Source organism: Heteronotia binoei, chromosome 2 (genome assembly GCF_032191835.1).
Source record: "Heteronotia binoei isolate CCM8104 ecotype False Entrance Well chromosome 2, APGP_CSIRO_Hbin_v1, whole genome shotgun sequence".
Classification (NCBI taxonomy): Eukaryota; Metazoa; Chordata; class Lepidosauria; order Squamata; family Gekkonidae; genus Heteronotia; species Heteronotia binoei.
Window position 1 is genome coordinate 73,053,841 of NC_083224.1, and position 26,819 is coordinate 73,080,659.

A 26,819-nucleotide genomic window follows, 5' to 3' on the forward strand; every position below is an offset into this window, starting at 1 on the left:
ACTTAAGAAGTCCCCATGTTTTTAGTCTTTCCTTGTAACTTTTCTTCTTTACAATAGATCTTTTTTATTTGCCAAGTCTCTTTATATTTTGTGGCAGTAAGGTACTTGCCATGATATGAGAGTGAAGCAGCCAGCCCAAATGAGAAAGGTGTTTCATTGTGTTTGCTTACTTCTGTTGCCTAATTGTGGACAAGGAAGTACAAAGTTATCAACACTTAAGGTGCCACTAGAATGTTAGTTCAGAAAACAACCAACCCAGATATTTTGAATTTCACTTCCCCCTTTATAGAAGAAAAGTAGCTTTTAAATTGCCATGTTGATTAGGGAGTTATGTAGGAAAGGGCTATTAGCTTAGTTTAAGCATACAAGCCTTTATAGTCTCCATGAGTTCTTGTACATGGTGAAACTTGCATATAAATAGAGAATATGTCCAGAGACTGATGTTTATGGAATCCATGTGAACAGCTTCTCTTTACTGCTTATCAATTGTGTAGCCATATATATAATTACACAAAAACATTTACCTTACCTTACCTTAAATTTATATCCCGTCCTCTCCATGAATGGACTCAGGGCGGCTAACAATCAAGCAGAACCATTACAATACTAAAATCACTAAACAGTACTAAAATCACTAAAATACAAACATAATAGTGCTGCTCAATAGCAGGCGGATTTAGTGGGAATTGCATGATTCAGTCTTAAATGAGAAGAATTTGCTTAACTCTTCTCATCTAGTTCAACATCTTATTTCTTAAAGTGGCCAAGCAGATGCCTTGAAAGGGCATGATGGGCAAAATATCCCAGAAAAAAAAAGATCTGACGTGTACATGCATATGAAAGATTATACCCTGAATAAAACTTTGTTGCCACTAGACTCAAACTGTGTTCTACTGCTTCAGACCAACACTGCCACTCACTTGAATCTACTTTGAACTAAGTCCAGGGTCCAAGGCACAGTCATTATGGTATCTACATATCCACTCCCATGAATTTAGCTAATCAGTGAGAAGGTATTTGAAGTAAACACATTAGTACACTTTCTCCTTTTGTTGCTTCTCTGTATTTTTAGTAAACATTTCTCATGGTGAACAGTTTCCAAAGTTCTCTGGTATATAGCTTGAGTGCAACACAGTCACATATTTAGTAAATGAAATTATTGTTTTAGACTTTTGGAGAAGCTCTGGCTCTGTGACTGATGTTTACACCCTGATTTCATGTACTGGGGACAAACATTGAAAAAGTTTTAATCAAGCCTACTGTTATTTAAGACTGACGGTATTAATTCAGAACTATTATAGCATGTGTTTATTAATCTCAGATTAACCTTCATACTCCAGTCCAACAGTACATGGAGCTTGAGTCTGCAACAAGACCCCACCATGGACTCAGGCAGCCCCTATCACTTCACTATGCAGTGAAATGTTCTTGCGGTTCTGTCACTGATTTTAAAATGAATGAGAATCACTGGAATTTCAGCCTGCACAGAGTAAGTGGGCTCAGAGCTGAATTAGAACCTCTCTCATCCAAGGTTTATGAATGTGCATAGCGCTAATTTAACCAATTCATGTTGATTCCAAAACTTATTCTAATAATGAAATTTATTTATTTATTACAACTGTGGGGTAATAATCAGGATCAACCAAAAGCACAAAGGCAAAGGGAAAAAAGGAGGTAGGCTAATTGGTCTATGGAATCAAAAGCCATGTAATACATTTTATTGATCATCCAAAATAATACAAAACAGTCTAAATGTTTGAATGTTAAATAAAATACAATGGTATTGGGTAGGTATTGTCAGATGTCTTAGAAGTTCCATGCAAAAAATCACAGTCAGTTGTAGAGGAAGAAGTAGCTTAGGGGTACATGTGAAAGATTCTAGGTTCAGTCCCTGGCATTTCCATTTTTATGATTCTATGGGTTTTATGGAGAGGTTCCATTTGCACAGAATGCTCTAGCTTTGAATGTCTTGCATTCACAGAGATTGGGCTAGATGCTCTCTATTCCAATTCGGAGATTCTAAAGAGGGCTAACATTTTTGTTCCCCTTCTGTCTCCACTTTTACTTATTCTGTTTAATACCAACCTGAAAAAAATTTTTTTGTGAACCTGCTAGGTTATTTACTTGCTACTTTGGTATTTGTATTGGTTCTAATAAAAGTATTCTATAACTTTTGGATTTTCTGACTGAATTTTGAATTTTTTATTGTAACTGAACTTTCTGTCTGATTCAGAATATCAGTTATGTTGCTTTAGAAGCACTTTCTTAATTAATTGCATTGCTTTCTAATGGATGATGAATTTTGCTGTGCTGGATTTGTAGGTTCTTTGATCTACAGTAAATTTTTGGTAGTCATGACAAACTGCTACTTCCTTACTGAGAAATTCATCATCTAATGCAAGCCAGGTTATGGCAATATGTGAAATTAGCTTTTAGTTTTATCTGCAGCCTCATTCACTCTCCGCATTGCAGATATTCTTGTATTTCATAATATGAGAAAACTCTGGGGAGGAGAGATTTGGAACATTCAGAGACTACTAAAAGGGATCATATTCGCAAAAACATTTCTCAGCCGTTATAATGCCATGGATATTTCTGAAAATTTCTATGCATACATTTTTCTAAGGCTGATACACTGAGAAACATACAGAAGCTTTAACTTAAAACTTAACATTTTATTTTACCGTATTTATATCTTGCTCTCCCCTAGCGGGCTCGGGGTGGCTAACAACAGTTAAAAGCAACATAGAGGTTAAAAACAATATAAAATGAAATCATTTCATATAATTTACAATCCCTAAAAATCCAAGATAGAGTTGCTATGTTGAAATGTTTTGAAAAGGAAAATTTATCAGTCTCTGTTTAAAAATTTAAAGATGTTGTTAGCCATATAAAGTGCCAGCTCTCACTGTGCCTTAGTAGACCCATATTCCAATTTACTATTAGAATACTTACACAACTGTCACATTCCATGTGTAAAACACAGAGTTCCACCAGGCCTACAGTTAAGACAGCAATGGTTTTTATCTTGGTTTCCATATGGCCTTACTGATCCCAGCATGCAATCCACCCTATGGAGGGAGCAAAGTTATGCTTGCGCTGTTTTTTTATCTGGAGAAACTATGCTGTTTTAACCATTTATTTTTTATTTATAGTTTTTAAAGGTGATGATTAATTTATGATGTGCATCAATCACTCTGAACCCACCCTTCAGGGGAGGCCGGTTTATAAATTTAATAAATAATAATAAATAATGTGTGCCAACCCGAAGCACACACGTAGCAAATCTCTCTCTCGGCTTGACTTCGCGAACAAAGATTTAAGAAAGGTGCAGTAGTCCACGTCTGCTGCAGGCTCACTGATGGCTGACAAGACCAATGCGGGACAGGCAGATCCGGCCACAGTGGCCGCAGGGAAAAGTCTGATTTGGGGTTGGTGCTGTAGCAGTACGATTCTTCCTCAATCTCCTTTTGTCCTCAAGACCAGCTATGCGTGCGTTCTCAAAGGAAGAGACAGCCTGGTGGATGGTGCGCCTCCATGCTTTGCGATCTAAGGCTAGGTCAGACCACTGGTGATGGTTGATGCGACAGGTGCCAAGGGATTTCTTCAAGGAGTCCTTGTACCTCTTCTTTGGTGCCCCTCTATTTTGATGGCCGGTGGAAAGTTCGCTATACAGAGCAATCTTGGGAAGGCGGTGGTTTTCCATCCTAGAAATATGCCCTGCCCAGCGCAGCTGCGTCTTCAACAGCAGTGCCTCGATGCTTGTAACCTCCGCCCTCTTGAGGACTTCAGTGTTGGTCACAAAGTCACTCCAGTGGATGGTGAGGATAGTGCGAAGGCAGCGCTGATGAAAGCGCTCAAGGAGTCGCAGGTGATGACGGTATAAAACCCACGATTCGGAGCCGTAGATGAGGGTTGTCATCACAACCGCTTTGTAAACATTGACCTTTGTGCCTTTTTTCAGATGCTTGTTGCTCCACACTCTTTTATGCAGTCGGCCAAATGCACGGTTTGCCTTTGCCAGTCTATTGTCAATCTCCTTGTCGATCTTGGCGTCTGAGGAGATGATGCACCCCAGGTAGCTGAACTGCTGGACTGTCTTCAAAACTGATGCACCCACAGTGATGCAAGGAGGGTGATAATCTTCCTGGGGTGCAGGCTGGTGGAGAACTTCTGTCTTCTTCAGACTAACTTCTAGGCCGAATAGCTTGCAGCCTCTGCAAAGCAGGACGTCATATGCTGCAGAGCTGATACCGAGTGGGAAACAAGTGCAGCATCATCAGCAAACAGTAGCTCTTGGATAAGTTCTTCCATTGTCTTGGAGTGGGCCTTTAGTCGCCTCAGGTTGAACAGACTGCCATCGGTACGATAGCGGATGTAGACACCATCATCATCATCTAAATTTACTGTGGCTCTTTGAAGCATCATGCTAAAGAAGATCGTAAAGAGAGCTGGCTCGAGAACACAGCCTTGCTTTACACCTGTGCCTATTGGGAAGGGCTCCGAGAGATTGTTGCAGTGTCTGACTTGGCCTCGCTGGTCTTCATGTAGCTGGATGACCATACTGAGGAACCTTGGGGGACATCCTAAACGTTTCAAGATTTGCCACAGGCCGTTCCTGCTAATGGTATCAAAGGCTTTGGTAAGGTCGACAAAAGTCACATATAGACCTTTGTTCTGTTCCCTGCATTTCTCTTGGAGCTGCCTGAGAACAAATACCATGTCAGTGGTGCTCCTGTTAGCTCTGAAGCCGCACTGGCTCTCTGGGAGGAGTTCTTCTGCAATGGTGGGCACCAGTCTGTTCAGGAGTATTCTGGCAAGAATTTTGCCTGCGATGGAGAGCAGGGTTATCCCCCGGTAGTTGGAGCAGTCTGACTTTTCCCCTTTGTTCTTATGTAGAGTAATGATGATTGCATTGCAAAAGTCCTGTGGTAGTTTGCCTTGTTCCCAGCAGGTGACAAGTACTTTGTGAAGTGTGCTATGTAGTACTATGCCTCCATGCTTCCAGATCTCTGGTGGGATTCCATCAACTCCCGCTGCCTTGCCACTTTTCAGTTGCTTGATGGCTTTAACAGTCTCTTCTAGGGTGGGGATCTCATCCAACTCTGTTTTCACTGGTTGAAGTGGGGTGAGGTGAATTGCTGAATCTTGAACTACACGATTGGCACTGAAGAGAACCTGAAAATACTCCGACCACCGGTTCAGTATGGATGCCTTGTCTGTGAGGAGCACTTGGCCATCTGCACTACACAAGGGACTCTGAGCCTGATATGATGGACCATATACTGCCTTCAGGGCTTCGTAGAACCCTCTTAAATCACCAGTGTCTGCACACAGCTGTGTTCTCTCTGCAAGCTTGGTCCACCACTCATTCTGAATATCTTGAAGCTTGCGCTGGAGGTTGCTACATGCAGCGCGAAAGGTTGCTTTTTTCCCAGGACAAGAGGGCTGAGCAAGATATTCTTGGTAGGCAGATCTCTTTTTCGCCAGTAATTCTTGGATCTCTTGATTGTTCTCGTCAAACCAGTCCTTGTTCTTCCTTGTGGAGAACCCGAGAACTTCTTCAGAGGTCAACAGGATGGTAGTTTTTAGGTGTTCCCAGAGTGCTTCTGGAGAAGGATCTGTGAGGCAACTGGGGTCCTCAATTCTTGTCTGGAGTTTTGCCTGGAAGGCAGCTTTAACTTCAGCTGACTGAAGGCTGCCAACCTGAAACTTCCTCCGGGGGATACCGCCTCTCCTGGTTGTAGATTTAAAGTGAAGACGGAGATTGCAGCATACAAGACGATGATCCGTATGACATTCTGCACTGGGCATTACTCGGGTGTGTAAGACATCTCGAAGGTCTCTCTGGCGCACCAGAATGTAGTCAATAAGGTGCCAATGCTTGGACCGTGGGTGCATCCAGGTTGTCTTCAAACTGTTCTTCTGCTGGAAGATAGTGTTGGTAATGGTGAGCTGATGCTCTGTGCAGAATTCTAGCAGGAGGCGCCCGTTATCATTACAGTTGCCAATGCCGTGTTTGCCAAGTACTCCTTTCCAGGCTTCCGAGTCTTTACCTACTCTGGCATTGAAGTCGCCAAGGATGATCACCTTGTCCTCCGTAGGGGTCTTCCGTACGAGGTTGCGTAGATCAGCATAGAACTTGTTCTTTTCTGCAGGATCTGCTTGAAGGGTTGGGGCATACACACTGAAGAGTGTTGCATGCTGCTTGTTTTGAAGTGGGAGGCGCATAAACATAATGCAATCTGAGTGACCTGTTGGCAGGTTTTCGAGTTTAGAGGCAATGGAGTTCCTGACCATAAAGCCAACGCCAGAAAGGCGGCTCTCAGCCTTTGACGTACCCGACCAGTAGAGGGTATAGCCAGCATCGTGTTCTTGAAGACTACCTTCCTCAGGGAAACGGACCTCACTGAGAGCTGCTATGTCGATATTCAACCTGAGAAGTTCGTGGGCAACTAGAGCAGAGCGTTGTTCAGGGCGACCACTGTCTACTGTGTCAAGCATGGTTCTGATGTTCCAACATGCAAGCTTTAGTCTTTGCACACTTTGTGAGGCAGGTGCATGCCTTTTCTTTGTTGTTATTTTTCGACCGCAAGTAAGGATGCTTGTTGACCGCGGCTAGCCAACTGGGGGGGGGGGGGGAGGAGACGAGCTTTGTTTAGGCCACCTTTTCTAGGTCCCTCTCCATATGGAGCAAGCAATGCTGTCCCTAAATAAGGCTGCTTGGTCGTTCAGGGTGCTGCCGAAAAATGTTTTCGTCTCCGGGTCAGCATCAGGCGACCAATACCCTCAACTGCCTACATGCAGGATCGGGACTGCGGCTTCCAGTGGCACCTTCCACCTGCCGTTTCACCCTTGCCCATCGCTGCAGGACTTGGTATGTTGTGGGTTGTGGATATCCTTCAGGCCTGCGCAGAGGAATTTTTAGGTGAAGCACACTGTGCGCGGTACTGGCTCCACCCTTTCACCATGGGGTCATCTGCCATGGGCCAGTAAGCCGGGATGCCGGCATCGAGTCCTCCAGGTGGTAGATGTTACATTAACGAGCTCGGTCTGCCCGGGCTTGATGTTAGAGTTTTCCTTCTCTTGGCTGGCGAGGTTGGTGAGCCCAACCTGCCCATCCGGTTATACCGCCGGACATTCGGTCGCACCATGACGTGGCAAACTCTGTGAAACCGGGGGGGGACCTTCGAGAAGGTGTTGCCACGGATGCAGTAATGTAGGAGAGGCCATTGCAGTGACCATCTGCCAGGCATAGCCAGACAGTGACCATGCAGCGTTCACTACACCGGGAAAGGAGAGGCGATGTATTGCGCATGCACTTTCCCTGGGGGGGCAGGACACCCAGAGGGAGCCCACCCCCACCCCCCGCAGCAAATCTACAACCCCATATATCACAGAGAGAGAGAGATCCTGCATCCCTAAGGTGTTTCAGGCAACTCACAGTAGATTAGGGTTGACTCTAACTGGCACAAAAGGTGACATAATGATGTCACCTGGAAGTGACATCATCACATCACCCACATAACACAGCAACGTATTATGACTGGGGGTCTTAAAAGCTCAAAGTGGCCTGGGTATGCTTAATAGATCCCCATCCCCCACCCCTAATCCTGCTTTTGTCTGCTTCTGGACAAACCTGAAAGGCTGGAATTTGAATTCAAGAAGACTGATTTCCATTTGATGTCTCAAGAGGGGGAAACTGTTGTGTATGCAAATCACTTATTCTCAGAGATAGATGTGCGGGGAGAGAATGTACTAACAGTTTTCAGGAAGTGACACATATTAGTTTTCCACTGTACATAAAAGAACTACCAAGCCCTTCCAGCGACTGTAATCCATATCAAGATAATCTTAGTCTCTGAGCCTTGTTAAAATAAATAAAGGTTATGACCAAGCACTGACACTCAGGCTTTCAGGAAGCTGTTCATAGCATTATGTACAAAGGATGTGCTTTCCTTTCAAATAGTGAACTCTAAACTTGTGACTGTATTTAGTGAATGGAACATTTAAAAGATGATTCTGCCTTAATGTGCAGTAGTTTGCTGATGCCTCTTCACTACACTCTTGTCTTTATTTCAGTTCCTCCTGTTGCTATGATGGGTGGTGGCTACTGTAATCTGGAAGAAGTTAATACAAATCAGAAGACAGATACAGATCACCAACACAGCTGCAAAATATGAGAAAAAAATGCTGCTTGTGACTGTTAATACCATGTTTTACAAATTCCACCATTAGTGATTTAAGAGTGCAAATGCTCTATTCACTCCTGTCTTTTCAAATAGTAAAATATCATCTCCTGTATTAACTTTAGCAGTAAAATACTTCACTTCTGTGCTGGTTGTCAGTGGCTATTAAACAGTGTGCTCATCATTAAAGGGAAATTTCCCCATACTGATACCAATAGTAGCTTCCCATATGGATTTATTTTGACAAAGGGCATATGAAAAAGAAGCTGAATTTGAAACTGCTTGGGAGTGCAGAAAACATTAAACATCTGAAAACATTCTAATAGTAATTTAACAGTCACTGCTAGTCTAGTGCTTGCCCTATCTTATCTGACACACTTTTATTCTAACTTTCCTCCAAGAAGCTCAGAGCAACATATATGCCTCTCCTTTCCTCATTTGACCCTCTCAGTAACACTGTAAAATAGGTTGAGTGTGTGTGACCATCTCAAGGTCACCCAGCAAACTTCATCGCTGAACTGGGATTTGAATACAGGTCTGTGTAAAGTAATATTGCCTTTTGATAAGAACATAAGAACAGCCCTACTGTATCAGACCAATGGGCCATCTAATCCAGCATCCTGCCTCACACAATGGCCAACCAGTTCCTCTGGAGGGCCAACAAAAGGGCATAGAGACTGAGGCCTTCCCCTGATATTGCCTACTGGCTCTGGGATTCAGAGGTCTAATGTCTTTGAATGTGGAAGTTCCCCTCAAACTAGTAGCCACTGATAGATTTAAGGTCTTCTAGATCCTAATCTGATACTTTAACCATTACATCACACTGGTTTTCAGGTCCAGCAGCAATGAAAACCCATATAGCTATTTTATGTTACTTACCCATTTCTCACTACAAGCAATTCTGTATGCAGTTGCAAATATCATTTTTGTTGTTGTTTGAGAATACAGAGTAGGGATGGGCACAGAACATGAAAACAGCGGTTCACTGCGTGGTTTGTGGGTTTGCCTGAATTGGTGGTTCAGTTCAGTTCAGTTTGTTTTGTTTTTAATTTTCTGAATGAATTGTGGTTCATTTGGTTTGGGAGGGTGAATGTGCTCAGCATGATGACACTATCACACTGAGCATGTTTGCCAATAATGACACAGATGAACCACCCAAAAAACAAGTTGCTTCGTTGTGTGAGTTGTGCATAGTACAAGTACCTGAACCAATTTGGAACAAACCATGAATTGGTCATTGTAGGCACAAATTATAATTTGTACTTTGATTTATGCCTATCCCTAACATAGAGTTAGCTAAGAGTTTGGAACCTATCGGCTTTTTTTGTAGCAGGAACTCCTTTGCATATTAGACCACACACCTCTGATATAGCCAATCCTCCAGGAGCTTACAGTAGGCCCTATACTAAGAACCCTGTAAGCTTTAGTTGTTGTAGATTTTCCAGGCTGTGTGGCTGTGGTCTTGGCATAGTAGCACCTGACGTTTCACCAGCAGCTATGACCGGCATCCTCAGAGGTATAACACAGAAAAACAGAGTTCTCTCTGTGTCAAAGTGAGAGGAAGGAAAGAAATGGTAGGAATTTGTATCTATTCAGGAAGGTGGGGTAGGGCTGAATTATTATCTTGTAGGAATTTCCCAGGCTGTGACATGTTAATGGAGGACCTTTCCGGAGGAGCTTCTTTTACATATGGAGCTTTCCTGAGGAGGTTCTTTGCATATGGCATGGCTGTAAACTCTGTAAACTCTGTAATCCTGTAAACTCTTGGAGGATTGGCTACAATCAGGGGTGTGTGGCCTAATACGCAAAGGAGTTCCTGCTACAAAAAATCCCTGTGTACATGTAAGAGTCAATTAAACTCTACAAAGTTTTATTCTTTACCACTCAGAGAAACATATACTTTCAAAACAAAATCTACTTTTCAAATAAAAGATTGGCCCCATTTATTTATTTGTGTAAAAATTATATCCTGCATTTCTTTTTCTTTTTACAAAAATACATGTTATCTTACAAAACAACTACAAGTTAAAACTGGAAGAACAATCATAAAGCAGAACAATTATTGCTAGAATGAAATTTAAACATGGGATTTTATTACTCTGAGGATAAACTCAAGAAGATGTAATTGCCAAAGAATGTGAATACCCTATCATAAAGCTGAAATCAAGATTAAACAAATGCTTAAGTCACATAGCTGTTTCTCTTTAGTTTTATATGGCTTCTTGTTTTGATTATTTCCTCACCTAGCCTAGCATATCGGCTCACAATCTTTCCACTGTAGCAGAACCATATCTCAGATGCATTTCATGGGAAAAGGCTGAGTCTTAGGGACAATGATTGAGCATTTAAGTGAAACCTCCCTTCAGGCAGATTCTCAGTGGTGTTTCAGTCTTTTTACATGCCAATTTAAGCACCCTTAATCAAAGAAAAGCACATGATTCATCCTTCTAGGTGGAGAAGAAAGGAAAACATGTATTTTTATTTCACCAAATTCATAATGTTTTGCTACTTCAACCAAAACCAAGAAGTTTTTAATTTATTTCATGCTCTGGGACAGCCATACATGGATACCAGATTCAGTATAAGTGCCATAAATACATTTTGCTGGATGAAAGCAACTAACAGGATGTACAGAATGTCAGATAGCCATATACATTCAGTGAAGTCCTGCTCTTTGAGTCTTCATTCTCTAGAGCCTTAATTATTATTATTTTTAACACAAGGGAAAAACACCATAGAGATACTATGGAGATCCTGCCATACACACTCATTAGAGCCCAGCATCACTGCATGTGCCCTCAGCATATGAAGTACAGCTAGATGACACATAAATAACTCACTGTTACAGTCATGAGATCTAGAAACTATTGCTCACAGCTCCCTCTTCCTAATGATCAGGACAGCCCAACAGTGAACTATTTACAGCTGGCTTCATCTTTGCTGTGGTGCTGATAGATGAAGTGCCCAAGATCTTAAGAAATGAGAAGTAACTCATGTCAGCTTCAATGGGACCTTTTCCCTGAAAGGAGTTGAATGGGATCTGGCCAGGCAAAGCCAGGGTTGTGTCTGTTTCACAAAAATCTGGTAACTACCTAGATAACAGTTGATGCTATAGGGCTGAGTCTGGGGTACTGAGAAATGCTATTGATTTCATTCAGCACAGATCTGAGTGTTTCAATGGAAAGCACAAAAAGAGGGGAGAACTTAATAAACAAGTTTTATCCCTGAGGAATGCAAAAGGCTCACTGCCCCCTGATTTAAAAAGTTTCCTCAGAAAAAATGAGTTCTAGAAAGCTTTCTTGAGAGCCTTTCTGTAGATCACCTTTACCATTCAGATGTATAAACAGCTCTGATAGAAAAGCTAAACTAGCTCTCATCGCTTGCTACAAAAACTGCTCTGTATCAACGGTGGGGGGGAGGTGAGCAAGAGGTATTTGTTCTAAGGTCATTTTTATCCAGTGCAAAGAAGGGGGGCAATCTCACTCAAAGTTTAACGTTAGCTCTTTTTATTTACTGCTAGTGCTCTTAAGAGATTGATTCGTGGTGTCCAGAATATCGTAATGTGTTCTATATGTATAAAATATGGTGTTCTTGCCTGGCTCATTGGAGCCTGTAGGACTGAGCTTGGGGACTCAGGAACAATAGGCAGCAGGATCCAAATCCCTGCTGTCCTGCTCCAGTCACTGGCCCCCTGCTGGTTTGAATGGTCTAATAGCATGCTAGTGTGGGAACCCTGAATGTCTATATAGTTGGCCCTGTTGGCCCAGTAGGCATTTTTAGAGTACAGCCCTATACTATGCTGTGATAATAAAAAGAGCTATGATCACTACCACCTCACCTCCTCATTGCATTGAACCCACTATATTATATAATGACTGCAACAGGATAATTCTATTACTTAAAAGCACTAAACCAAAACTTTTTAAAACTGAAAACTGTAATTTTATAAGTGCCTGTTAGTGAGAACATAAAAGCTTGGAGCAGGTATGACTGATTTCACTGTCTGTAAATAAAGGCATATCAAGATTTAAGTATACAGTAGATTTTGAGCCTGGAGCTTCAGGGATGTGAGGTGAGAATGAAACCAGAGTGTCATGCTAAGTACTGGCTAAAGGAGGGAACTTGCTAGGCAACTGAGGAAGCCCCTTTACAGTCAAGTATCACAACAGGCCATGTGTTACCTTGGACTCTTAAAATTTCTAAGGTGAGCATCATGATTCTGCTCTTTTTTCCAACCTTATCTTAACTCATTTTGGAACAGCAACAAAAGTAGTAATGTAGCCCTTTAAACACTCCCTCCCCAGAAATCTGAGAAGTTTATGCTGCCAAGTATCCTGGAAGTCTCCTGGGACCTTGCCATCTTGGCTTGGCTGGAGCCTGCTCAAATACATAGCAACACGACTGTATACAAAATTGCACAGGTGATTTATCAGGTGCTTGATTAGAGACAGCTGACCTACACTTCCAACTGCCACAAGGCACCAAGCAAAGCTACAGCTTCTGTTCTGATCCTCTCCCTTGCTCATGTCCAACAAATTTCTATCACATTACTATCTCACAAGAGACAGGATATATTTTACAATGCCTAGTGGCCTAAAAGGGGCAATTTTCACTACAGTAATGATGGGGAAATATCAGTACATGTAGTTGGTCTGAGTTTTTTCTTCCAGTTTCAAGTTTATGATTGTTCTTCCAGTTTTAACTTGTAGTTGTTTTGTAAGATAACGTGTATTTTTGTAAAAAGAAAAAGTATTGCAGGATATAATTTTTACACAAATAAATAAATGGGGCCAATCTTTGATTTGAAAAGTAGATTTTGTTTTGAAAGTATATGTGAGGAAGAAGATAAATGAAATGTCTTCACATAGCAAATACCAGGGATGGCTTTTTTTGTAGAAAAAAGGTCACACCCCCTGACATCACCATTGTTTCCCACAGGGATTTTTTTGTAGAAAAAGCTCAGCAGGAACTCAGTTGCATCTTAGGCTACACCTCTTGACACCAAGCCAGCCGAAATTGTGTTCCTGCTAAAAAAAAAAGCCCTGGCAAATACTATTTGAATTTAGTTTTAAGTCAGCAGTTCTACATATAAAATTTAGTAGTGCTACATTTACACATAACACGGACTTATATGCCTGATACAATGTGATTGGTTTTAATAATAAATGCAACCTTTTTTATCTGATAAGGTGATTAAAGATCAAATTACCAAGCATCTAACTGGGTTTGTATGAAACTTGCACTCTTGTTGGCAAAACACTTAAGTGTCACAGATCTACAAAGTACTGATTCATTAGCCTGGTATGCTGATTTACGGAAGCCAGAGAATCAACTATTGTAGTTACAGACCAAATTTGGAAAGATAGGTCAGCTGTGTCAATCAATACTGGTGTAAACTTACTTTAATATAGAATAAAATTCAAGTCGTGGCACTGGACTCAAATTTTGTTCTTCCAGTCTGGTGTAGGGGTCAGGAGTGCAGTCTCTAATCTGGGAGAACCAGGTTTAATTTCCCACTCCTCTGCATGCACCTGCTGAGTGACCTTAGGTCAATCACAGTTCTTGAAAGAGCTCTCTCAGCCCCACCTATCTCAGCCCAACCGAGGTAGCCTCTAGATAAGATAAATGAATAAATCATGACATAGGGCCACAAAAAACAGCGCTGAACTGTTCTACCAAACAGAATTTTTAAAATAGCTATAGCTGAATCCTACATAGTTTGTGTAAGGATATCATACATCTTCACTGTGTACATCAAAGGAAAAGTTGAATTGAGGTCAAGTGCCCTGTTGACATGTTCAAACATGAGAACAGACTATCCCCTCCCACTCTACAGAAAAAAGCCAGTAAAAATGAAATAACAATGAAGCCATAGATCTGTATAAAAAATTATCCATAACAGCAATTAAAATATTAGCTCCTGCATGATGAGTGACCACAATGAAATGGATTTCCCCTTGAGGCAGTAGTAAAGAAGTCTGGAAACGGTAGTCAGAACATTGTCCTTGGGTGTAAGAGCTCAGCTGTAGTCTTCCCTTCAAGACAGTGGGTCTCTCCCCACCATTCATTTCTTCAGAGTAAAGAGATTTAATAAATTGTTGTAAAAATAGAACAATGTGAATTTAAAACAGTAACTGTTACAGGGTTTTGTTTTGTTTGGTTAGTTAGTTCTGAGGCATTTACAAAAAGGAGTGTGTGAAGAAAAAAACTCTGATTTTGGAACCGTACTTCTCTCTACTGAATCCTAAAACGGCAATTAAGCAGCAGTGCAGGAAGAGAGCTCCTTTCTTGTTGTGTTGTGTTAAAACACTTGGGACTCTTTAGGTTGGAGAAACATCGACTGAGGTTTACAAGATTATGCGTGGGAGAGAGAAGGTAGAGAAAGAAAGGTACTTTTCTCGCTTTATCCCAATATGAGAACTCATGGGCATTCAATGAAATTGCTGAGCAGTCGGGTTAGAACAGATAAAAGAAAGTACTTCTTCACCCAAAGGGTGATTAACATGTGGAAATCACTGCCACAGGAGGTGGTGGCGGCTACAGGCATGGCCAGCTTCAAGAGGGGATTGGATAAACATGGAACAGAGGTCCATCAGTGGCTATTAGCCACAGCGCATCGTTGGAACTCTGTCTGGGGCAAGTGATGCTCTGTATTCTTGATGCTTGAGAGGGGCAATGGGGTGAGGGCTTCTGTTGCCCTGGCCTCACTGATGGTTTTCTTGGCCACTGTGTGACAGAGTGTTGGAATGGTTGGGCCAATGGCCTGATCCAACATGGCTTCTCTTATGTTCTTATGTTCTATTTGTTTCTTTTCAGAAAATGAAAAGGTCTTTCTTTGCACATTCCCTCCCATCCTTTCCTGTCAGTCTGCTACTATTCCCTATGGGGGCCTTTTTGGGGGCGAGGGGGTTAGGATGGCTGTTTTTCAGTCAAATGACACCAAAAATTGCAGTGGAGCAAGCGATACTGATCCACTAAAGAACTCACCAAAGTTTCAAGCAAATTGGACTATGGAGTTGAACTTTACAGGCTTCTGAAAAAGCTGCCCCTAGCTCTCTATTTTCCCAGCCACAGTACTTGCAAAAACCCAAAAGGCTCCACCCCCACAAGGAAGGGAGGGAAAAAGAACTAAACCTTTTTGTAGCTTGTCTTTAAAAGTGATTGGCTAGTAGTGCTCTGTGCTCCTTCCCCAGAAAAATATGACTGAAAGAGAGCACTATCACTGGCTGGGAAATCAGTTGAATCAAAGGGAAAAAAATGAGTGCATGCTGTAGCCGGGGAGCAGTAGGAATTTTGTAAAGTACAACCCCTACTTACAATTACCAATGAGGGTTTTAGATTGTTTAGTTTTAACAAAAATGCAAACTAAAATTAAAAAGTTTCAAAAACCTATCTGTACATGCACTTTTAAACACAGATAGCATCAATTACTTAAAGAGATACCATTTATGGGACAAATTCAGCTGTTGTAAGTTGATGGTGGAATAATTAATAGTGGCCACAGCTAGCTTCAGTTTCCATATGGAATCTATTCCAATTAAGTTTTTAAAAGCTTATCACAAAGGAGGGGACAGAAGGCCCTAAAAATCTGAAGCTACAATGGGAGAGGAGCTGAAGACTTGAAGATTCCAACAAATGCAGTGCAGAACTAGGAGTTATGAACTACAGTCAGAAGGATACAGCTGTAACAGCTCACAACTTGCCAGCCCAGACTACAGAACAAAAATCTATAAATTTAACCCTAGATTCCATACTGTTTGGAATAGGGTTGACAAGTCCAACCCCAAAAATATCTGGGGACTTTGGGGGTGGAGCCAGGAGACACTTGGGTGGAGCTAGGGGGGGAAACGGCGCTGGGGAGCGTGGCGAGCCGCCTCGTCTCGGAGCAGGCGACGCCGCCGCGCCACTGCTGCCTCTTCTCTGCTCGCCGTGGCTGCTCCTCCGAGATGGGCTCAGCCTGAACCCATCTCGGAGGAGCAGCCACAGCGAGCGGAGAAGAGGCGGCAGCGGCCTTGCCCGCTCCACCTCTGGGGCGGAATCGGAGGGGGGGTGGAGGCGGGCCGGGGGTGTGGTGAGCCACGAGTCCGGGTCCTAGAAGGGCCTGGATTCGCGGCTCACCATGCTCCTGGCCTGCCTCGCCCTCCCCTTCTCTGGTTTTGCCTGCGCTGCTCTTGGCTGCTCCTCCGAGATGGGCTCAGCCTGGGCCCATCTCGGAGGAGCAGCTGCGGTGGGCGGGGGGGCGGCAGCGGCGCGGCGGCCTCGCCCGCTCCAGGATCAGGCGGCTTGCCATGCTTCCCGGCGCCGTTTCCCCCCTCCCCCCGCTTCCGGTTTTTTTGGGAGCGGGGGAAGAGGGTGGAAATCCTGGGGTCCCCTGCCAGGGCGGGAGGTTTGGGAAGCCTAGTTTGGAACCACAACAGTAATACCTTTTATAACTTGGTAATACCTTTTAAATTATTATTCTATTGATGTGGATTGCCCATTTGGGTCTGGTATATTTTTAGAATGCAATCGTAAGAAACAACTGGTGAGACCTTGGTAAAAATTAAACATAACATCCTCATAATAATAATAATAATTTTTATTTATATCCCGCCCTCCCCGCCGAGGCAGGCTCAGGGCGGCTCACAGACATGGAAAGTACCACGATTACAGTTAATACATTATACGATAAAATACATTAAATAAATAAATTAAAATCACTACAATTAAGGTGCTATAATGTCAGACAGTGTATATCAGATGACTAGGTGTCATTTCAGGATGCCGTCTTGTAGGCCATTTGGAAAAGGATAGTTTTGCAGGCCTTGCGGAACTGATTATAGTCCCGCAGGGCTCGAACCTCCACTGGTAATTGGTTCCACCAATGAGGAGCCGTTACTGAGAAGGCCTCCTCTCGGGTTGCTTTCAATTTGGCCTCCCTTGGTCCAGAATCTTTAAGAGATTTTGGGAGCTAGATCTCAGTGCTCTCTGGGGGATATATGGAGAGAGGCCGTCCCTAAGGTAGACAGGTCCTCGGCCATATAGGGCTTTAAAGGTAATAACCAGCACCTTGTAACGAACTCGGAACACAACTGGCAGCCAGTGCAGCTCCCGCAACCTAGGCTGCACGTGCTCCCACCGAGGTAGTCCCACTAACAGCCTGGCCGCTGCATTCTGCACCAGCTGCAGTTTCCAAGTTCGGTAGAGGGGCAGCCCCATGTAGAGGGCATTACAGTAGTCCAACCTTGAGGTGACCGTTGCATGGATCACTGTTGCTAGGTCGCCACGTTCCAGGACAGGGGCCAACTGCTTCACCCTCCTAAGATGGAAAAAGGCGGCTTTGGCAGTGGCTGCTATCTGTGCCTCCATTGTCAAGGAAGGCTCCAGAAGCACTCCCAGGCTTTTGACCCTGCGCACTGGTATCAGCGACGCACCGTCAAAAGCTGGTAGGGAGATCTCCTCCCCTGGCCCGCCGCGGCCCACGCAAAGGACCTCTGTCTTCACTGGATTCAACTTCAGCCCACTCGACTTGATCCACCCTGCCACGGCTTGCAACGCTCGGTCCAGGTTTTCAGGGACGTCTCCAGTCCGGCCGCCCATCAATAGATAGAGCTGGGTGTCATCAGCATACTGGTGACAACCCAGCCCGTACCTTCGGGCAATCTGGGCAAGGGGGCACATGAAGATGTTAAACAGCATCGGGGAGAGAACTGCCCCGAGGCACCCCACAGCTGAGTAGGCGCCTCTGGGACACCTCTCCGCCAATTGCCAACCTTTGTCTCCGACCTTCAAGGAAGGAGGAAAGCCACATGTTTTTAGTCCCTTCAGGATCTTCCTCCAAAAATTCTGCAATTATTTTTATTGTCCTGTAATTTTTCTGTCAGTTTCTTATATGCTCTTCTGTCATTTATCACTTGTCTTGGCAACTCCTTCATAATTCTTACTCTGCTGCCTCCCACTATCAATGTCTTTTCAAAGTTTTTATTCATGATTTTTCCCACCATTTCTTTTGTCATATATCTTATAACCACATCTCTTGGTAGATTATTTTTTTTGGCATATAGTGAGTTCACTCTATACATATAGTCATACATATAAGAACTATGGAGATGAGAGAATTATGGATAGTGCCAGGAGAATTATGGATAGTGCCAGGAGAAGTAATAAAAATAACAGCTGAGACAGGTGAAGAAAAGTGGTTGTCATATAATCAACTATTTAAAATACAAAGTGGCAAAATAGAATTGAAAACAGCTGAAGAGCTGAATAATAAATATGATTGGTTCAAATGCAACAAATAAAGAGCTTGATGGATAATGATATTAAAACGGAAGGAATAAGAAAAGCGCAAACAGAAATGGAAAGAGTTCTGCTTGGAGACAATGAAAAATTAATTTCAAAACTATATAAATTACTTTTAAAATGGTCTACGGAAGATGAAGTAGTGAAATGTCAAATGATTGTGGGTTTCCTGCCTGAAGGTCTTAAGGCCCACTCTACTAGAGCAGTCTCGACGTCTTCGGCTTTCCTACAGGGCGTCTTCCTAGAGGACATCTGTGCGGCTGCGTCGTGGTCCTCACCTACCACGTTCGTCTCCCACTACGCATTAGACGTCCGTGCGAGACGTGACGCCTCCTTCGGTCAAGCGGTCCTCAGATCCATCTTCCACTGAAGTCAGGGGTGAGTGCATCCACTTCCATCTCTATGTTGCATACTATGTTATGCTTTGGTTACGTGACTAACTTTCTTTCTTTACCAGCACCCTCCACCAGGACATTTAGCTGGCTAGTCACCCATATGTGGGACTGCACAGAGACCACGAAGAAGATAAACAGGTTGCTTACCTGTAACTTATGATCTTCGAGTGGTCATCTGTGCAGTCACACACGCCCACCCAGCCTTCCCCGCTGCTGGCTTTTTCTTATTGTTCCTTACCTTATACTCTTAGTTACCTTATACTGCTAGTGTCAGTGGCGGCTGGAAGAAACTGAGTGGGATGGTCGCTCCCCCCCCCCCCCGCTCCAGGCATGCGCGGTCGGTGCCTGCTCCCCAGGGCGGGAGGGAAGCGCGCCAAAAATCCCTATAGGCTAGCTATTGGAGCTCCGAGGTATGGATCCGTTGCCTGCGGCAAGACCCATGTGTGGGACTGCACAGAGACCACGAAGAAGATCTTCAAGGTTCAGCAAGAAGGCTAGCCAGGTGGAAACAAAGATAGGCAAATCAGCATTACCTGCAGCTTGCTCATCCAACTCACATAGTTTTAGGTTATTTTGCCTCCCTTTATGTTCCAAGAGAATTTTTTCAAGTATTGACTCACTGGCAGTTCTGAGGGCTCTTGTTTCTTCTTGAACAGTCATGTAGTTTCTGCAGTTTGTTTCACCTCTTCATTCATTCATTCATTCATATTTGTATTCTACCCTCTCTGCAAGTGGACTCAGGGTGGGTTCCATCATAAAATTGCCTGTGTTGCTCTTTAAGCTGTAGAGTAAATGCCTGTAAAATTTGAGTAATTCTTTCTGAAAGGTGTTGGCTGAAGTCTTAAGACTCGGAAATCCCATTTCCAAATAAGAGTTAAGTCTTACTCATCTGCCAAATGATCCAGCACCACTCTGGGGTTTGTACTTTCTCCTAGGCCCAACTGCATGCTTTGGTTTCCTGGAGTTAGAGAAGCTTTCATGGGTGAGCTGCTTACTCTTGCAGATTTTCCTTTGTTTCCTTTTGAGCTACCCATGCTTTGTTTGTTGTTTATCTGGCTTTGTAGTGTAGAATTAGAGATTATGAGGAGCGGGGTTCAGGAGCCCTAGTTTCATCATGCATCGCTTCCCCCCCTTTTATTATTTTTTGAATGACACGAAAGAGAGGCGGTGTGCTGTAGTAGTTGAAGTGCTGGATTAGGAGCTGGGAGACCTGGGTTTGAATCCCCACTTTGCCATAAAAGTCTGCTGGATGACCTTGTGCCAGTCACACACTTTCAGCCTAACTTACCTTAGAGGACTGCTGTGATGATAAAATGGAGAGGAGTGTCAAGCATGCTATTTCTGTTGATTCTATCCATACCTTTATTTCCTTTACTCCCTTTTCTTCTACCTCCCCCCTGTGAATGCATAATAAAACCATCCGGGTCCAGGATGTTTAGTGTAACCTTGTATTAACGGTGTAAAATGCCTCTGGCTGGAGCAAGGTGCCATGCTCTCCCCCCCTCCCACAATGAATGCATCTCCCCCAGATTCACATAGCCATGCTTTATCAGCTAGCAGAGAACGTGTGAGAAATGGAGATATTAACATTCCTTAGCCATAAAAGAGATACTAGAGAGTAGCCTTTGAACCTTCAACCCAATTTGCATCTTTATGTTATTCTTTTGAAGTTATCTGTAACCCTTCCTTTTGAAGTCTGTCTATAAGATACTATTCAATACTATGTAATCCATTACTTCCAAGGAATCCGTTCTTGGAGCAAGTCATAGAGTTTCCAATAAAACAAGTCTTTGATTAAGTAACAAAAGTTTGATTATTGCGAAATATCAATGCTTGACAAGGAGAACATAAATGCTGGGGGGGGGGGGGGGTTAGAATATATGTATATAGTTACCTTTACATTCAGGTGCAGGGCCACTCCAGATTCCCATTGTTTTATCTTTAGTTGTGCAATAAATAAAAGCCTCTCCAATTAGTAAAGAGTCATTATCGCATCTGTAAGTTACTGTTGAGTTATAGGCAAATTTTTCAATACTTCCTTCTCCATCATAAGTGCCCCCACTGATACTTGGAGGAGAAGAGCATGTGATTGCTGAAAGACAGAAAAGCACTTCAAAATTAACACAAGTTTCTGCTGATTGGCGCTCAACGTACAACTATTTGACTATGAGTTTCCTTCAATGATAGTAGCATGAGAATAGCTTACATGTGGGGTGTATTCACTAGCCCAAGCCAAATTCCAGTGTATCCCAAGGTGCAACACACAAAGTCAGTCTCATCTCAGTGGCTGAAGCCACCATGTTTCACAACTCCCAAAACTGGCTGTAAACATCAAAGCTTTCAAATCAAGTGGAATTTTCTTCAATTTAATTCTCTTCTCTATTTTTGCATATTTAAAAACTAATAGTTTTATTTATTTATTTTTATTTATTCATGTTATTTATAGTTGGCCTTTCCCTCTGTGACTCGAGGTGGGTTACACCAAATAATAATAATAATAATAATAATAATAATAATAATAATAATAATAATAATAATAATACAACTTTTATTTATATCCCACCCTCCCCACCAAGGCAGGCTCAGGGCGGCTAACAAGACATGGTAAAACCATGATACAATAAAACAATATATAATTAATAATTTAAACAGTAAAACCAATAAAACAATATAACATTATAATATAAACAAATTGTGTATAAGATGGCACAGTGATTATTGATGTTATCAAGGGTTCCGTCTTAAAAAGCTAGCTGGAAGAAGACAGTTTTGCAGGCCCTACAGAATTGGTTAAAATCCCGCAGGGCCCACACCTCTTCCGGCAGTTGATTCCACCATTGGGGGGCCTTTGTAGAGAACGCCTGTTCTATGGTAGTTTTTAGTTTGGTTTCTTTTGGCCCAGGGATTTCAAGAAGATTTTTTGAACTTGATCGTAGTGCTCTCTGGGGAACATATGGAGAGAGGCAGGTCCCTAAGGTAGGCAGGTCCTCGACCATATAGGGCTTTAAAGGTAATGACCAGCACCTTGTAACGGACCCGGTAAACAATTGGCAGCCAGTGCAACTCTTGCAGCCTAGGCTGTACATGTTCCCACCGAGGCAGTCCCAATAACAGCCTGGCTGCTGCATTTTGCACTAGCTGCAGTTTCCGGGTTCGGTACAGGGGCAGCCCCATGTAGAGGGCATTACAGTAGTCTAACCTCAAGGTGACCGTTGCGTGGATCACTGTTGCCAGGTCGCTGCGCTCCAGGAAGGGGGCCAACTGCCTCGCCCGTCTAAGATGAAAAAAGGCGGACTTGGCAGTAGCTGTTATCTGGGCCTCCATTGTCAAGGAAGGCTCCAGTAAGACTCCCAAGCTCTTAACTCTGCGCACTGCTAAGAGTTGCGCCCCGTCAAAAACTGAAAGAGGGACCCCATTCTCTGAACCGCCGCGGCCCAGGCAAAGGACCTCTGTCTTCACTGGATTCAATTTCAGCCCACTCAGCTTAATCCAGTCTGCCACGGCTTGCAACACCCGGTTCAAATTTTACGGGGCATTGCCAGACCGGTCGCCCATCAATAGATAGAGCTGGGTATCATCAGCATACTGATGACAACCCAGCCCATATCTCCGGGCTATCTGGGCACGGGGGCGCATGAAGATGTTAAATAGCATCGGAGAGAGAACTGCTCCCTGCGGCACCCCACAGTCAAGTGAGTGTCTCCAGGACAGCTCTCCCCCAATTGCCACCCTTTGTCCCCGACCCTCAAAGAAAGAGGAAAGCCATTGTAAAGCTGACCCCTGAATCCCTGCGTCGGCGAGGCGGCTGGTCAGCAGCCAGTGATCGACCATATCGAACGCAGCTGGGTCAATGCAATCAACAGAGTGGGACATCCAATAGACAATGCAATAGGATTTGACTTGGAGAAATCTAGAGAGCAACCAGAGCTGAAGTGCAGCATTAATACTGAGATCACATATTAAACAAAAGCAAAAATAACATAGTAGGAACCTGCTTACAGTAACAGATAGTATGGATTATACACAGTTAACAGTCCAGGCCCATGATCAGGAAATTTTTAGGGGGGGGGGGGTCACTGAGGAAACTGGTGGGGCATAATGTCACAAATTTTAAAATAAAAAAGCTCCAGATGTGTCCCTGTAATTCTGCCCTGTGGTGGAGAGAAAGTGCACATACCTGAGGGGTGAGTGTCCAGGAGCCAGTCAAGTAGTAAGCATGTGGGATTTGGTGGCGAGAAAGGAATGTGCACCACACATGTTCACAGTGAGAAAATGTTTCTACACTACAAGATAGCCTGCTGGTGAGACCCACAATGCATAAAAGCAAGCCCTGGGCATCCCTTCTCTAGCCGCCATGGTCCTGAGCACTGAGCTGGACAGAGACATTCAGTGTGGGAGGGGGAGAGAGCATGGCACCTTGCTCCAGAATCTCTGAATACAGGCAGGAAATCCCACATTCTCCCTTCTAGCAGCCCAATCTGATGTAGATTTGTTTTGCAGCAAGCCAGCCTGAGAACTGAACACCTAGGAGCCAGCAGAGGAGTGAGCGCACCTCCCTGATGGAGCAAGAGCGTGGGCTAGGCTGCTTGTGCTGTGGCAGCACCAGCAGGAACTGAGTACCTCGAGCCAGCCTGGCCACTTGCCCGCTGCCACTGATGCTTTCCACCTGAAAATGCCACCCCACAGGACCCTAAGATCTTCCAGCCCTTAGTGGCAACACCAGAGCTCCGTTCAAAGGGCCAATACAGTTTAACCTAAAGTTTACCCCAAGTTTCTATTTGAATCATATAATTACAGTGCAACCCCATTTTCTGTGCAGAAAAGCCCTCTTAAATACTTCAGTTTTGCGTAGCTTGCAAAAAGCCAGGAGGGGAAGAGCCTTCCTGACTTCCTCAGGCAGGCCATTACATAAGGTGAGGGTGTGACAGACTTAAAAGTGCTGTCCTTACAACTACAGGACTGTGAAAGGTTAATTCTTCACAGAGCCAGAAAGCCTTAAGTGACAGGCTGCTCCAGACAATCGTACTGGTTGGCATTAGCTGAACAGAAAAAGTCTTGTGAAAGCTGTAGGCCAAGAGAATTCAGTTCAGATTCCTGCCTTAACTGAGAAGAGATGTGTACTGAAACCTTCTGAAAATAGCCCTGACAGAAAACGAGTTAGTGTCAACAAAGTCAGAGATTTCAGTCATGACTCAATACAGTGAATTCAGCATTAGCTGAGAGCAGTTTAAAAACAGAAAACTGGGGGAAAGTTTGGCAAGAGATCTGGGCAGTAGAGAAGACTCCCATTCAGACCAATGGAAAGGAGATAGATATTCTAGAGCAGGGGTCCCCAACCCCTGGGCTGCGGACCGCTACCGGTCCGTGGCCTGTTAGCAACCAGGCCACCACTCCCCATCCTCTGCCTCCCTCCCGCTGCCCCCCACTCCCCTTCACAGCATTGCAAACTGGCACCGCGTTCCATAGCACAAAGAGGCTCTGCTCCCTGCCATGGCCCGCCCCTTCCCTTCCCCAGCGTTGCACCCCAGGCTCTGCTCCCCCCGCCCCCGGCCCACAAGAGCAGAGGAGCGAGGAGGCTCGGAGGAGTCAGTCCTACCTGCTTCGGCAGGAACCAGGCTGATTCTAAGTTTTTTGAAGAACAGGCTGGAGGAGGAAGAGTTTCGCCCCCTCCCTCCTTTCTGGAAGTGAAGGGGCGGGGGAGAGAAGCCTCCTTCAGCATGCTATTAAAATTACTTAGAATCAGCCTGGTTCCTGCCGAAGCTGCCCAAGCCTCGTCACAGCGTCCCTCTGATTGCGGTGGGGGTGGGGGGCGATGAGGCTCGGCTCTAAAACTTTGGCAGGAACCGGGCTGATTCTAAGTTATTTTAATAGCATGCTGAAGGCGGTTCCCCCCCATACACACACTCCTCTGAGCCTCCTTGCTCCTCTGCTCGCGCGGGGGGGGGGGGGGGGCGAAACACAGTGTGGCACTGGGGAAGGGAGGGGGCGGGTTAGGGTTGTCAATCCCCAGGTGGAGGCAGGGGATCCCCCAGTTTGGAGGCCTTCCCCCGCTTCAGGGTCATCAGAAAGCAGGGGGAGCGGAGGGAAATGTCTGCTGGGAACCCTATTACTCCCTATGGAGACATTCCCATAGGGAATAATGGAGAATTGATCCACGGGTATCTGGGGCTCTGGAGGGGCTGTATTTTGAAGTAGAGGCACAAACATTGCAGCATAGCATCCAGTGCCTCTCTCCAAAATACCCCCCAAGTTTCAAAAAGATTGGACCAGGGGATCCAATTCTATGAGTCCCAAAAGAAGATGCCCCTATCCATTATTTCCTATGGAAGGAAGGCATTAAAAAAGGTGTGCGGTCCCTTTAAATGTGATGGCCAGCACTTTCTTTGGAGTTCAATTATGCTTGTCACACCCTTGCTCCTGGCTCCACCCCCAAAGTCTCCTGGCTCCACCCTCAAAGTGCCCAGATATTTCTTGAATTGGACTTGGCAACCCTAGGGCAGGCCGTGGCGGCAGCAGTAGCAGCAAAACTGGTCCCTGGTGCCAAAAAGGTTGGGGACCACTTTCTAAAGAAAAAAGAATCCCTATCCAGTCGAACTGGGAGAGTTATCTCTGAGGAGAACAGAGATCCCTGGTCTGGAGTGATTAAAAACTGCTTTTAGAGACTTAAAAGTCTGTTAACAACTCAAGAAGGGTACTGGTGTTCCAAGGGGAGGGGTTTGGTACCAGCCTTCTGGGAACCAAAAAAGTCAGCAATTATACAAATAAGTTGTATTAGAGTGTTTGGGAAAACACTGGCACACAGCCTCTCAATATAGAGTTATAAGTAACTCTGAATAATTTAAGAACCTCTCTTTAGTCTGATACATAAGAACAAAATTCTGTGTTTATACTGTTTTTACTACAGTAATTTCACCTGACGTTTCCACTTGATGTTAAAAAAATTTTTTTGTTATTTTTGAATTTTACATTACTTCAAGTGTCATTTTCAAGGGTTTAAGTTAAGGGGCAATCCCATTTTTTCCCTCAGGTTCCTGGCTGAGCAAATAGCCAACATATATTGCTGACACAGAGTGGGACAACCAAAGTTTCTTCAGGGCTGCGATCACATACACTAAATAATGCACTTTTAATGCACTTTCCAACTGGATTTTACTGTATGAACTGGCAAAATCCAGTTGGAAAGTCATTGAAACGGGATTGAAAGTCTATTATAATATTTAGTGTGTGTGACCACAGCCCAGGAGAACACACATTCCCAAGACGGCTCAGTCAGTGGACAGGAAAATGGAGGGGAAATCTAGCCTCTGAGGGAGGGGAGGGGATGGTGTTCGTTGTAGGGGGCCACAACTGAGAATGTATGTGTATGGGCATTTGTGGATATAGAACAGCAGGTGGGGAATCTCTGTCCAAGGGTCATATACGGCCCTCGAGGTCACTTGGTGTGGCCCTTGGAGATTGCTGGACCAAACCAAGACGTGGCAGCCTCTCTTGGGCCCAGTCACACTGTGGGATCCAGCAAGGATTGTGGGGTCCAGCCACACTGTGCAGCAGCTTCCCCAGGGCCAGGCAGGGATCACAGGGCCCAGGTGTACTGTGCGGTGGCCTCCCTGGGGCCTGGCTGGCTGGCTGGCCGGCCAGAATTGCTGCAGGGCCTGGAAAAGTTACTGTTACAGTTCTGTTTCCACTTTATTATCCCACATGGTGTGGCCTAATATGCTAATGATTGTCTGACCTAATATGCTAACATTAGGGGATGTGTTCTAATATGCTGAGTTCCTGCTGGGATTTTTCTACAAAAAAGCCCTGGACCAATGCATTTGCCTAGGGCGGCGGGCCGTGTGTGTGTGTGTCCCAGATTAGGCTCTCCTCACATGACTTCAAATAGAAAAACAATTATTTGCATTAATTTTGCTGGCCTGAATCATTCTCCCTCAGTGGAGCACTGTTTTTCAAG

At 44.2% G+C, this 26,819-nt stretch overlaps 1 protein-coding gene across 1 annotated transcript in view; it reads right to left on the reverse strand.

The window, feature by feature from the left end:
- Positions 1-7,838: 7,838 nt before the first annotated feature.
- The window catches only part of LOC132566344 (complement decay-accelerating factor-like), a 48,099-nt gene continuing 29,118 nt past the window's right edge, over positions 7,839-26,819 (reverse strand). Inside the window, exons 6-7 of the mRNA XM_060231274.1 lie at positions 20,760-20,957; positions 7,839-8,120 (exon numbers count right to left, since the gene is read on the reverse strand). Coding sequence (XP_060087257.1) covers positions 8,095-8,120; positions 20,760-20,957 — 224 coding nt within the window. The 3' untranslated portion in view covers positions 7,839-8,094. The remainder of the gene's footprint in view (positions 8,121-20,759; positions 20,958-26,819) is intronic.